Source organism: Phoenix dactylifera, chromosome 13 (genome assembly GCF_009389715.1).
Source record: "Phoenix dactylifera cultivar Barhee BC4 chromosome 13, palm_55x_up_171113_PBpolish2nd_filt_p, whole genome shotgun sequence".
NCBI classification, from domain to species: domain Eukaryota; kingdom Viridiplantae; phylum Streptophyta; class Magnoliopsida; order Arecales; family Arecaceae; genus Phoenix; species Phoenix dactylifera.
Window position 1 is genome coordinate 5,246,265 of NC_052404.1, and position 14,499 is coordinate 5,260,763.

Here is a 14,499-nt window from a genome sequence, read left to right on the forward strand (position 1 = left end):
AATATGTTTTATTCATTTGTTTCTCTTAGCTCTTATAATCAACTATTTTTTGTATTCATGCATTTTGACATGTTAGTACCCGGCAAGAAAACTCTTTTATTTTTCCTACTTTTGATTTGGATCAATAAAATAAGAAAAAGAAAGGATAGGTAAGTCTCCATTTGGGCAATATGTGTTTTATTTATTGTGACCGTCCAAGGCAACAATGACGGCAGCTATTTGTGTGGTTCTTAGATTATCTCATGTTAGTATATTGGTGGGTGGAAGTCCGTGGCTATGGACGATGAGATATGATGCAGATGGTAAAAGTTGCGGAAGAAGGGGGACTAGACCTTTAATATTGGAAAACATCTGAAAAGTTTTAGACCTGCAAGCTGTCATGTCATAGGATTACTCTTTTTTCCTGTTCTACTCTATGGAATCTGTTCTGTTTTGTTCTGGATTCCCCAACCTACTTACCCATTATTTTTTTTAAATAGCCCTTTTACATTTATATTGTTTCCATACCAGGAGAAATAGTTAATATTCTTGATGTGAGTACTGTGAGGGATTTGAAAATATATACTAATTGTATGCATACATTCCTACTTGAGCATGTGTCCCAGTTGGTGGGACTTCTGTTTTTAAAGAGGTGCTACAAAGCTGGCGTCAGTTTGGATCAGACGTAGCCCGCTGCTCTCTGAATTCCTATTGCTTGGAGTAACAAAAATTACCTTGGAAATAAATTGCATTTCATAACAGAGGAAAATTCTGGAGTCACTGTTCTGATGTTGGCTTAGCTTTCAATTTTGGGCACGAGTAAATGAACATCTTACTTTGATTTTTTTTTTTTTTTTTTTGCTAGACCGGGTGATTCATACAACATGTGTATGGATGCACCAAATAAAATCGGAAAACAAAATATCATGGAGCTCCCGAGGCAGCTTCCCATCCTCCACCCACAGGGTGCTATTGGCATGGTTAGCCACGTAGGTGGCCACCCAATCCGCAGCCCCGTTGACTTCTCTAAACACATGCTTCGCCTGGACAACCCTTCGTTTCTCATCATTATTCAAATATCGCGAATCAAGGGATGGTCTTTGATTTGATATGCTGTTTAGTTGCCTTTAAAAGAGTAAGCTGCCAAGCTATTTGCTAAAATAAACTTGTAGGTGTCCTGACCCTTCCCCTCCCTGAACAAATAACTGATTAGTTCTTGGGCAAGCCACCTCTACCGACTGCACTCCCTTCGTGAGCTAATATGACCTCTCTCTCTCTCTCTCTCACACACACACACACATGCATGTAGGGCATCCCTAGGGCTGCAACTTGGGTGGGTTAAGTCAGCTTGAGGGCAAACCCTAATCGAAACTTACCATCATATATTCCAGCTCTTAACTTAAACTTACCTTAATCGAAACTTACCTTCGTATCGGGTTTGTTGGGTTATGTTGTGCCATGTTTATCGGGTTAGATCCGACAAAAAAGGAATTTTACAAAAGAAAAAATATTTGGAATGTTTTTTATGAGATCAATATTTGTTAAATTAAGGCATTTGAATCCTGCTCCCAAAAACTATTTTGCAGCTAAAGAAATTTCCGTTACCATTCTGGTTCTCCCAATGTTTTACTACCTCAGATTATCAGCCTGATCTTGACATGGGAGACAGGGAACATTGGAACTCCAGGTGCATTTATCTCATAATTTATTTATTAATAAATCCAAATACAAAGATATATTTACGACCACTTATTTATATACAACTCTGTGCTTATGTTTCCATCCCTTAATACAATAGTCAGAGAGAAACCTAGTAAATGTCATCAAAACTTCAACAAGTTTTAGCTGTCTCTGTCATCTTCGCTAAGGGTTTAGCCCGTAAATCTAATAAGCCTCGAATTCGAAAAATGCCCAATCGTCATGATAATGCATAGAGAGATTGTGACCAACATAATTCTCTTTATCATTATTGTTACTATTTTCTAGCTGCTGCCTCTTTAAGGAACCTTGGTCAGCTAAATCCACATGATGGAGGACCCTATCTGATGAATGTGTGCTCTTATGGCATGATGAACCGGATGAAGATGCCAAGCTGGAAGTCGACGATCTTTGTGATCTACTAGGAGGTATGCGCCCATCAACTCTTCCTTTGAGCACCATCACGTCCTCCCAGATAACAGCTATTTCACCTCTGAAGAAGACAAACACACAGCACATGTAAGCAATCTTTAATTTCCACTAGAAATTGATATCACGTCCATAAAATACAGAATGTAAATTCCATAAAAAACTGCAGATTATCACCATGTTGTGAAAGATCTTTAGTTTGCTAGAGATTATAATTTTCAGGTAATCAGCTCAACATGAAGAACATAAAATTATCTGACACTCATAAAGTAGCTAAACAGAACTTTACTATGAATAATAACTAAGAGACAGTAAATGACAGCACAAAAACTTACTGTAATGCATCAACAATGAGACCACGGTCCATCAGGAACTCCCTCAACTGCAAAACAGTAACAAGAGCATTATAGCATGGCTGGTTTGTAGCATTCATTGCACACACACACACACACACAGAGACATATATATATGGATATCATTTACTAAGATATTCAATGGGCACAAAGCATAATAAATGAAACCTTGGAGTTCTCCTCTGCTTGTTGTTGCAGTTTCTTTGACTCCCCCACTATGGTATCCATTATGAGTTCTTGTTCGCTAAGAGCCTTGCGAGCCAGTTCTTCTCTTTCAAGCTTTTCCTGCTCAGCTGCGGCCATTTCTTCCTCTGCAGCATATCTCCGTGCTTCAAGAGTTCGGCGTATCTAGTATGAGGTGAACAACATTTTGCATCTCTAGGTTAATTTTAACTTGAAAAAGACACGAGTGTTAACATAAAAAACAATATGCAAAAATTCAAACTTCTGGAAGTTAGGATTTGTTTGTTAACCATTAGTATTCAAATTGTGTAACATCAAATAAAAAAATAACATAACAAATTCTTCTTGATGGAGACATTTAAAGTCAATATTTGAAGCAAAGGTTGAAAACCATCTGAGAGAATAGAAATAAGCACCTTCTTTGAGATATTGGCTAATAAAAGCTTAAAATATTATCTGACACCAGAGATAATATTCACACTATGAGAATTCAGCCAAGAAAGAAGTAGAAAAGAAGAGACAACATTAGATAAACAACACAAGATGCTATGCGGGCATGAACACCTTGATGTGCCCTGGAGTGTTCAGAACTCTCATGTTGTTAAAGAGTAATTACATGCAACTCATAAGGTAAGTGTGGTATGAGCATACCACTTACACTCGAACTCATGACCAGTGGAAGTTGGAACTAGGACCACACAACACTGTACCGAATGGATAGCAAAGGAGAACAGATGGTTAAAACAAATTCCAGATGTGCATTAGATCCCAATACAGAAGTGCTACAAAGGGTTTCATGATAAGGAATAAAAGTAATCAAACTGTGAAAGTTATTACTACTCAAAAACAGAAGAGGGGGGAGGGGAGGGGGAATGCTAGCAAGCTATGTATGAAAAAATTCTTGCAGGAAATAAGTAATATATAAAACAGGAGTAGCTTATCGATGTATTTGTTCCCCGTACATGCAAAACATCATCAAAAATAGTGGTCTCAAAACTTTCAAATGGTACATATACATGGGAAACCAAGAAAGTGGAAAATTGGTTAGCAAGAAGGGCCAAAGAGGCCACAGAGACTACTGTTACACATGGAAGTACATGAAAAGATGAACCAGATGAGATTGTACTAGTAGACGTACCAACTAACATGTTCCCATAGAAGTATCTGCTGTGATGCTTTCAACCACTTCGGTGTGCATCTCTGGGTGCACACATGAGAGAGTGAGATAGAGATAGAGATAGAGAGAGAGAGAGAGAGAGAGAGAGAGGAGGCAGGGAAGGGCTTTGTGCCCATTATCATATAAATGGTGCCATAAATGAATAGTAGCACCATAGATCAATTGGAAATGACATAGCATACTGTAATGATTAATGAAACAGGTCTCTTTCTTGAGCCTTGGTATGCATTCTGGGAGAAGACATATCAAGTTATCAAGGGCCTACTATACAATAATAGACATAAGGAGGGTTAAATAGAATAAAGAAACATTTCCAAAAGCTATAATTTATAACAATTATTTATTTTGTATTTCCAAAACTCATTTTAGTTGCATTCGGTTTGTGGAAAAAAGGAGGGTTAAATAGAACAGAAGCCCCTTTAATCCACTTATTTCACTTCAACCCACAGCTACCTTTTCCCACCTAACCTGAAGTAAACAATTCCACCACAGAGAGCGGAGAAGTTTATTCCAGAATAACATGGTTTAGGAGTAAATTAACCAATTTATTTCGGTTTAATCAATTATCAAAAACAGGTTGTCTTACAAAAGTCCTGTATATTACTTAGGACCTAAGTTAGACACCCATAGCAAATATATTTAGAAACGATGTTTTATATGGTCTATGGATGATTCAATTAGACAGTAAGAATTGGTCTCAGAGTCTCTCCGGTTTTCTCAGATTCACTTCTGCCAATTTGTAGTTTTAACTTTAGATCTAATTAGATCTTAACAAAGATAGACTTTAAGTAAACATCATATTAAACCATTATCATATCAAAACAACTGCTTTTTTGCATATGACAATGAAGACAAGGAATAATTTGACAACATTATGATACTTTACAAAGGTTTGAGAAATTACATCTTATGATGAGGATGCACAATGGTGTTTGAGAAAGATACTTGATCATGCATAAAGGTGGCAAAAAGAGAACAGCATAAATTGCATCTCGAAGACAGAATGTAAAAGGCCAAGCAACTTCCAGGCTCTGAGTGCCTAAAACAACAGATGGAGAACTACATGACTAATTAATATATTAGATCATGAAAGCAAGGTGCAGGTTTGAAACCCAAGGCAGATTCTCAAAACATAAATCGAAAACTGACTGTTTTGAAATAATCCAATTATAGCAAGGTGGGCAGTAACAAAAACATCCACACATACATCTAGTTGTGTACAGAACTACAGATGCATATATGTAAATGGATACATATATGTTTGTGCATGCACATGCGTGCACATGTATAGCTCCTCAAGAAGGGAAAGAAAAGAATATGACAGCTACATCATACTATGAATGTTTAACAGCAGGTCAACAAGTGACCATCTAGAGTGTGCTTAAACTACAGTATTAATTTGACAAATGTCCAATCAATGAAAGGATCAAACATTGAAAAAAATGACATCATGACCCATCATGGATGCATATAATCAATAGCTCTTAAGAAAACATAATCTCGTGATCCAATATATATTGCTCTTGGAGCTCAAGACAGGCTCCTACTCACTGGGAAAGGATCTATCATATTTGAATAAGAAAATACCTAAAGAACAACAAAGATTGCCAGTTCAGCAACTGAGAAGGCTTTGATCTATACAGTATTTAAGCTTATAAGTCTAACAAAACTCTAGTTCAATGGGTTTTAGGTCATGTGACCTGGACCAACAATCAGGTTGGCCAAATGGGATAGCCAGCTGGACCAATGTTAACTCTTAAAGGGTTGTTGCTTAGTATCTTGAATTATTGACTCTGCTATAAGTGTTTTGAGTGATTGAGTCCTTCCAGTCAGCCCAAAACTTAAAAATATTTTATAAGGTTATTTTTTATTATCTTAACTTTGATAAAAGTGTTATCTAATCAAGTGATTCAAGTCTAGTCAAGAAGAGTCTTCGACTTTCAAAAGACTCATCATACACATAACAAGCATGGCGATAATCTAGTGCTTTCACCAGTTACAAGCCATGCAATCATCTTGAATGAAACTAATCCATATTACCGAACACTATATTCACCATGGTAACAGAAATATATTTCACTAATGCATATTTGTGAGCCATAATGGTAGCCGACTAAGGCAGGTCCAGAATTCTGGTCTGTTGCCTACACCTTTCACCTGAGTCATTTGTAAACCCATGGTGGATAAAGGCAGAATCTGTAGAGACGACACTGACGGAATCTGGGAAGCCTCCATATTTGGAGGCATCTCATTATCAATTTCAAGTTTTAGTAACCATACTAGTAAACAAGAAATACCTACACAACCACAAAATTGCAGTACCTTTCAGCCAGTGAAGCATATAAAAACAGAAAAGCAACAAACAATTACTAGAAAATGTATAAATTTTTAGGTATGTTTTACTACACTGTTAAGATTCTCAAAGTTGCACCTTTCCTACCTTCCCATGTGGTCTTCAATGAGTAATACATTCAAAACATTTAGTCTACTTCCTTCCGCATTATATAACATTACAAGTGAAATAATCAATGCGATGTCAGGATTGGAGAATCCATCTAATGCATTCAAACATTCAATGAATTGAACTGAATAGGAGATACGGATAGCCACAAAAAACCTATCAGTACATGTAAGCATATCTTAATATGTCTAAAAAAACATAGCCGCATGTCAAAAATGCACCTCCTCAATGACTGAAAGAGATTTACTCCGTTCATCTGACAAACTGAGAAGCCGGGATTGAAGCTCCCGAGCTTCAGTTGCCAATATAGCCTTTTCACCATAAACTTCTCCTGCATGCTGCAAAATACAAGTAAAATGCTTCAGTTCTCCCTCTCAAGCAATCAACAAAACAAAAACAACAATAATGGAGACAACCAACCATGTCATTTGCTTCCTTTGCATGTTTCAACATCTGCTTGAGTTCCTCCACCTTGAGAAGAATATCTTGACTGGAAGTCAAAGCCTCCTCTTTGGTCTGTTTGGCCCTCTCCTCAAGAAACTCTATCTCTTTCATCAAATTAGTTACCAACTCCTTGGCAGACAGTAAGTTTTTCTGCACCATTTTCTTAGAAAAGTTAGAGAGCTCCCTTATAGAACTATGCAAGAATTTAACTAGATAGAAAAGAAAAAAATACCTAGAAAAACTGTAATTACTATAATTAGTTTTGTATACTTGCAACACAATTAGGACCTATTTGGCATCACTTGTATTTCTTCTTTTTCATTTTAAAAACAAAATTACAGAAACCAAGACAAAAAACATGCATGGCACTATTGTTTTTATTTTCAATATTTTATTTTTTAAAATTATTTTTAGCAAAAATGAAAGTAAGAAATTTTATTTTCGGTATTTTCAAAAACAAGAAACTCTATGTTTTTACCACCGCTACAGCCGCCACCATAACTGCTGCTACTGTTATCACTGTTGCTACCACCCTCACTATTGTAGCCACTATCACTGCTTCAGCCACATCAATGGCATATCTACCACCACCACCATCACTGCTGCTACTGCTATCATCACTGCCTGCATCACACCACTACCGCCATCGTCATTATCTCTACCACATTGTTGGTACCCTATCCACCAACATTGTCGCTGCAAAGCAACCACACCTTTCGATGAAAATGATAGCAAACAACACCATAAAGTTAAGATTAAAATCAAAGAAAAAATGCCAGAAAGAAAAAATATTAGGAGTCAAGGTAAATTTGGGTTTTCATGGCCTGTTTTGAAAAGCTGTCTATGCAGCAGCATGTGTGGATGCAGCCTCCTAACTACCCCACTTAGGGTGTGAGGACACCTTTGTATGTAGACAGGTTACGTAGTGGGCATCGAAGTGGCCAGCATAAGCCCAAGCACGGGATATGTTGCGCTCCACCTCCTCTACAATTATTCAGCTATTTCTAAATTTGATATCCAATCAACTGTTATTATGAATTTATTTATCATTTAATATTTTCTTGAATATCTACTGCATAGGCACCTGCTTAAGTGGCCACATACAACTTAGGCACTATTACCTCGACTGCCCACATGCCACAGATGCTTTTTGAAACCTGGATCATGTATTTTCTACTTCATGCATCATATTTAAGGTTAACAAAACTTCCACCACAATGGCCCAGAACAAATCACTTCCATCTCTATCAAGAAGTTCCCAAAGGCAGTCAGCTATTTATTGTGCGATAGGCAATCGATGAAAATAATGCACCTATTAGTTGCTTCATGGGTCCCAAAAGGATAGGAAAACACCATAAGAATGCCACTCTTTTTAAGCATAGGTTTGAGAGAGGACTATATGCCATTATTAAGAGCAGGTCTTTCAGCTTAAAGACTATAAAGACACATCTTACTTACTTCTTGCGTAAGAACATTAACCTTAATAGTTTAAAACTCCTGTTACATGGATCAGGGTGTTGACCATGCTGACCCCTGCTGCCCAGCACGTACTGTAACAACCTAGATTGGCATGAGACAGAGGTGAATCTCTGAGAATGCAATAGAGATAGAAGCTGATGATCCTTACTAATTTTATGTCATGATGTATTCCATTTCACATATACAATAACATAATGGCAAATGATAATAATATCAAGAACGCAAAATCATGGGTTATACCATCATAAGGCTAGATAAAAGTAAATTTAAGTGGTTAAGTGTCACAGGATAATTATTGGAAGATTTTGTCTATTAATGAGGTCTATAATGATTAACAACCTAAAAATTTTAAAAACTAGGCATCACGAATAGTTTCTTTCTTGCATAGCATTTTTTTTCAGTTAATATTCATTCCCTTTGTAGCATGACAAGGACATTACCGTCATCATTTTCATCATCTAGCTATGGTACAGAACTCTAAGTCAAGAAAGCTCTACAGAAGCATTTACCCCTTAATAATTTATTACACAAAGAAACTGAGTTACCAATGTCTTAACTAAAAATCTGTTATGCATCAATAGAATTTTTGGTATATTTTCTTGCTTTGCAGAAGTGATGTAATTGCTGATTGAAAATACTCCAAATGGCAGATGTGCTACCTTGTTGCTTTTGGCATCAGTAATGAATTCTTCCAGAAACTCAATGCTAACAAGATGACCTGATCGAGTAGCTAAAGTGGATGGTCGGTGGTTGTCATCAGCAGAAGGCAGCTGACTCTCAACAGCTAATAAAGCACCATTCTTGGATACACACCTTGACTGCTGTTGTTCATATTCACTACTAGTATTACCAGTACCCTTCTGTACTTCAGCTCCATAGTCCATAGAATCAGAGCTTTTGTCACAAACTGTTGGCAAGATATCTTGGCCAGAGATAAAAGTAGATGAAGCAGTATCATTAGGTTCTAATCCATATAGATCCAGGCTCCTAGCAGGTTCAACTGAACATTGGGACTGCTGCACTTCAGATTCACTTATATAATGGTTGATATCAACTTCTACAGCAGCTCCATACTCCATTAGATCTAGATTTTTTTCAACATTTGCTGATGAAGGATTCTTATCATTGGTATCAACAAGTGCAATAATTTTTTCAGCATTTAGCCCGTCATCGTTCACATTTTCTGCTACTTTCACACAAAACTGTAAGTGTTCACCTAAAGAATCTTGTTCAAGGTTGGCATTGGAGGTTAACTGGTCAGAGTTATTTTCATCATGGACATCAGAAAGGCCACCATCAACCATTGTTTTATACAGGAAGTTGTCAACATGAAGAGCACCATTTTTCAGATCAGAAGTTACACCAGTTATATTATCCACCAAATTTGGTAATGAATGTGGACTTGGATAAAGGTTTGCATCAAAAGATTCATAATGAGGCATGAAAAAACCAGGCTCCTTTGGATCACCTGCATATCCAATTTGTGAACCATCATCAACTGCTTCAACCATGCCTGATGAATTGACATCAGCAGAAGTATGATGAGCAGAATCTCTTTTACGTCTTACTAAATCTCCTTCTGTAAACAGAGTCATATTAACTTCGTCAACTTCCTCAAGTTCCACTGGAACAGCCTGCTTGCCTGGACCAACTACACTTTCAAACCATAATCTACCATTAGGCATGACAAGTAAAGAAACATGTAGATAACACACACATTTCTGCACATGCAAACAGTCATTGATGCACCTATGCACATATGCGCATATACATCCGCATATATGATCTCAAAAAAACACTATAGCCAACAACCCTCACCCCAAATATAGTTATAAAAGCAAATATAGTTATAAAAGCAACCCACAAAATATTCTCATAGTGCTGCAAGGCATAGCTGGTGCAGTGCAAAATATAGAATATGGATTCAGAATAAGAAGGCATCATGCTGTTTTAATGCATCTGGTTCTGAAAAAGATATAGTAATCAGACATAGAACAGCAGTCTTGCCTTCAGCAGATAAATCTTCCATTTCATTTGGTAAAACATCTGTAAGAATAAATTCTACTGCAGCATCAACATCCTCAGCATGTTCAATGGCAGCAGCCTTTAGTATACGAAGATCAATCTGCAGAAAGGGAAAAAAGTCCGTCATTCCAAGGCATAAAGACAACCAGAATAAATTTTCAGAAGTACAATACCCTGTGAAGCAGAGAAAGGAAGAGAAAATGAGAAAAAAAGTAATTACTTGTGAAACAAAGTACATAAAATAAACATAAAAAAATATAAAAACTATAATAAAAATGGAAAAATATTTTTTTCCTCCTCCTCCTCCTCCTCCTCCATGTCTTCCCGTACATATAAAATACATACATACATACATATGTAGACAAATTTATAGTACTTTTAATTGGTTCATTTATTCGAGTTGGAGGAGTAGCATATATTTATTTTAACTATAACTGTATGTGTTGATGGGTAGGATTGCTTATATTTGATTCAATGTATAAGATTTGTCCTAATAGATTCAAGTGTCCAGATCTGTTCTGAACAGAAATTATATATCATTGGATAGCAGACTAAGAGAGACTATATGAGTTCTTTTTCTTTCTTCTATTGTTTTATTCTTTTTTTCCCCAGCAAGATATGCTCAAAACAATCATAAGTTGTTTTTTTTTTTTTTTTTTTTTGCAGTGGAGAGACATAAAATTCTTTTGGGCATAGACACATGAGGCATGATGGAGAATAAATACTTCAGTGGGAGTTTTAGAGTGGGCTGATTGAAGTGAGAAGATTGAACATTGTGTTCATGGCTTGTTGAGAGGTTCTATTTCTCTTGTTTGCAGATCGAAGTGCATGATATTAAGCTACAATTAGCATAGAATAAAAGCCATGAAGAAAGCTTGTTTGCCATGGAATGGATGAAATTCCTTTGGTTGAGGACTCTTGACAGGTGGAAAGACTGAAACCAAATTTGTTTGAATTCAAAGGGAAAATCAGAAATCATAAAAAAACATCAAGTCAAAGCCAAACTTTAAGCGATATTGTTTCTTGGAATTCATCAAAAATCGATCATGCTTAAGTTTATGAAACCCTCATTGCACTTTCTAGGATCTTATTGTTAAGAGAAATAACCAGTCCAGGGTTTCACGACCCTCGAATCAATTTACCAGGGCAAATTCCCCTTAGATACAAAAGCACCAATTTCTACCCTTTTCTCAATTGTTTAAACTCTATTCAGCAATTATACAAAAACACATTACAACTGACAGCAATTAAATTCAAAAAGTTGAAAAATACATGAATTCGATGATTAAAAGAACAATAAAAATTAAAAAAAAATGATGACTTACTTGCGGGAAAACCTCCTGCAGTGAACCAAAAACAGACTGGAAAGTCATCCCTGATAGTTATCAGCCTGCCAAAAGTAAAAGAATTCAGAAGGTTGATCAACAAATATTGCAAGACTGAAAAGAAAAACAGAAAAAAAAAACGATGATGATGAGATCAAGCACAGCTGGAATAACGGTTAACAGCATCAGCAACTATAGATCCCAGCTAAAAATCTCCAAAAAGAAAACGACATAAAAAAAAACCTAAAATAGGAATAAGATCCGAAAAAGGTGGTAGTCGAACAGAGTAATCAAAGAACACAGAGAGTGAGAGAGTGAGGGGGAGAAGAAGGCGAACGAACCAAGCGTTGGCGATCAAAACCCGGGTCGATCGAGACGGAGAACCCTATCGAAAGCGGGAAGGACCATGGAACGAGAAGGAAGGGGAGGGGAAGGAGAGCGAAGCGTCCGTCCCGGGAATCTAAACGATGCTTTTTCGCATTTATTTAAACGGAGGCCGAGGCCCCTCATGCGTTTTCTTGGTCTCTGGGGGAGGATTTAGTGTAACGGTAAATGGACGATTAATAATAATAATAGCTCCTACTCTGGGCGGCTGCCACCTGTTCAACCATCGGATGGAATGAACTGGATAAAGACATGGACATAATTAATATCTAACTTATATTCGTACCTAATTAAAGCAAATATAAATATATTTGATATCTTATATATAGATATCTGTGTAGAATAAATATAAATTTTAACTTTAATATCTATTTAATATCGGTGGTAGACTGGTAGAGGAACGAGAATATCTTATAGTTTTCAGGCTTATCATCCGTACTGGCACTTGCCCATGGGCCATGAGGTTGAAGCGATAATATGTTCGACCATAAGCTTGTACCTTGCCACGTGCGTGGCCGTTATATTCCATAAAAAATAAAAAAAATAGATAAATATTTTTTAAAAAAATTAAATTTAAGTGAATATTTTTTAAAAATTTAAATTTATTTCTATATCTTCATAAAATATGATTTTTACACAAATATTTTTAATATAGTGAACCGTTAATAAAAATTATATTTATTTTAATTAAAATAAATTAAAAATTTGAAAATACTTTTTTTGTCCTTCATTGCGAAATGCTTTATAAATATTTTCTTTTGTCCATTAAGAATATTTTAGCTATTTCAATTTGAAACCGTTAATTTTTTAACAGAGTTAGATTGTGTGAATTAAAAAAAAAAGAATAAAAAAATGATAGAATAGTAAAATAAATGTTTTGTGAGGGTATATATGTAAATATAAATTTTGAAATGATATTAATGCAAAATTTAATATTTAAAAAAATATTTATATATAAATTATTTAAAATAAAATATAATTAAGACAATAAGAAAGGGTTCGAGAGATAGAGGGATAAGAATTAGAATAGTGGTGAAAGAGAGAGGGATGCTGACGGCCACCCAGCTTTGGCTACAGGTGGAAGACGAGCACAAGCTGCAACGAGAGAGAGGTTGTATGTTGCCTTGTGATGTTCGTCAACTGTTGGCCACTGCTTGCCATCTGAATTTGGAGTGGAGATCGTATCATGCGGGCCCTCGTCCAAAATCATATTCTAAACCAAGATTTTAGTATCATGCAAACACTGGCAGGTTCAGTGATTCAAATGAAACATTAGTTAAACCAACAATTCGAAAGGGTTTGCAAAAATTTAATGGCCTTCGAAAGAAACCTATGTTTATTGATTTGCCTAAATTATAGTATTGATTGTTAAATTTGTTTATTTCGCATCCATTTAATCCATGGGTAAAAATAAAATCATTTTACGGCATCTGCAACGTTACCAATTACAAGTGCTAGATGTCGCATCCATTACCAATTACACTCAGAAAGAAGTGTGACACGTGCGACGCATCGGACCTCATTCGATGCCCATAGTTCCAGTCTTTCATATATTGTTACAGCAATATGCGGTAATATAAATCAATTTCAAGTAAATTCCCAAAAAAAATTTATTATTATTTCTAGGCATTTTAGAAATCATGGACCATGATCAATAGTATGGAATTTTTATTTTAATAGATCTATCATCATTTGCAATTGGAAAGAATCTTTGGCTAAATTCTTTGAAGATTCTATTTTAATTTATATATTGAAGCATCAAACTAACATAATATAATATATTAGAATGTGTTAGAGTATATAATCAAACAATTATTGAACACTCATTAATATCATGTCACTTTTTATACTGATTCATAACACGTATAATATAGTATATATTATATATAATATTTGTGCAAATTATCTAATATATTTTAAAGTATTATATTGTATGTTTTATGTTAATAATTATTGTATGATACTACTATTGTATAATTAGTATGTTACATATTATACAACGAATATATGATAAGATAGTAAAACTATATAAAAATATTACTGATGTTAAATATATCATATTACCATACCATGTAAACTTATATTATATTAATAAAATATCATTTGCCTGTTACATTAATTTTAGTATTATAAAATAATATAATAATGTTATTATATATGCCACCAGTATTATTATAATATGATTGATATCAATCTCATATTTTGTAATAGTTACACTCTAGGGATGTGAAATGCATGAAAAAGATCATAAAATATCAATATGATTACAAATAGTTAAAATATAAAATAATAAAATAATAAGTTGAATATGCAAAATCAAAATTAGAGAGAGTTTGGAGACGCAGACTTGATGGATTGATATTTAAATTTAAAATTACTATAGGTATATCTCTGTTTGGAGAGAGAACAGAAAAGAGAGAAGATCGGGGATAAAGTTAAGGATGTGGGTTTATTTTTGAAATGGTACAGTATTGGTTGGATTGGTGAGATTTAGAAAGCATAAAGATGAAAAACGATAGAACATATTATTTTGATAAAAATAAGAATATCTCGGTCAGTATA

The 14,499-nt window shown here is 35.2% G+C and overlaps 1 protein-coding gene across 3 annotated transcripts; it reads right to left on the bottom strand.

Moving 5' to 3' along the window:
- Positions 1-1,654: 1,654 nt before the first annotated feature.
- On the bottom strand, positions 1,655-12,090 carry LOC103718060. Of its 3 annotated transcripts, XM_026808835.2 has the most exons (10): positions 11,895-12,079; positions 11,554-11,618; positions 10,211-10,328; positions 9,765-9,854; positions 8,863-9,671; positions 6,701-6,874; positions 6,502-6,618; positions 2,628-2,807; positions 2,442-2,488; positions 1,655-2,170 (listed from the first exon to the last, which is right to left on the bottom strand). In XM_026808835.2, exons 2-10 carry the CDS (start codon positions 11,599-11,601, stop codon positions 1,864-1,866), a joined length of 1,890 nt encoding a protein of 629 aa, XP_026664636.2. In that variant the 5' UTR covers positions 11,602-11,618; positions 11,895-12,079; the 3' UTR covers positions 1,655-1,863. The 3 variants fall into 3 exon arrangements, with proteins under 3 accessions (XP_026664636.2, XP_008804923.2, XP_038988773.1); XM_008806701.4 differs by having other exon boundaries at positions 8,863-9,854; XM_039132845.1 differs by lacking the exons at positions 1,655-2,170; positions 2,442-2,488; positions 2,628-2,807 and adding an exon at positions 2,817-4,858 and having other exon boundaries at positions 8,863-9,854; positions 11,895-12,090.
- Between the last annotated feature and the right edge of the window lie 2,409 nt (positions 12,091-14,499).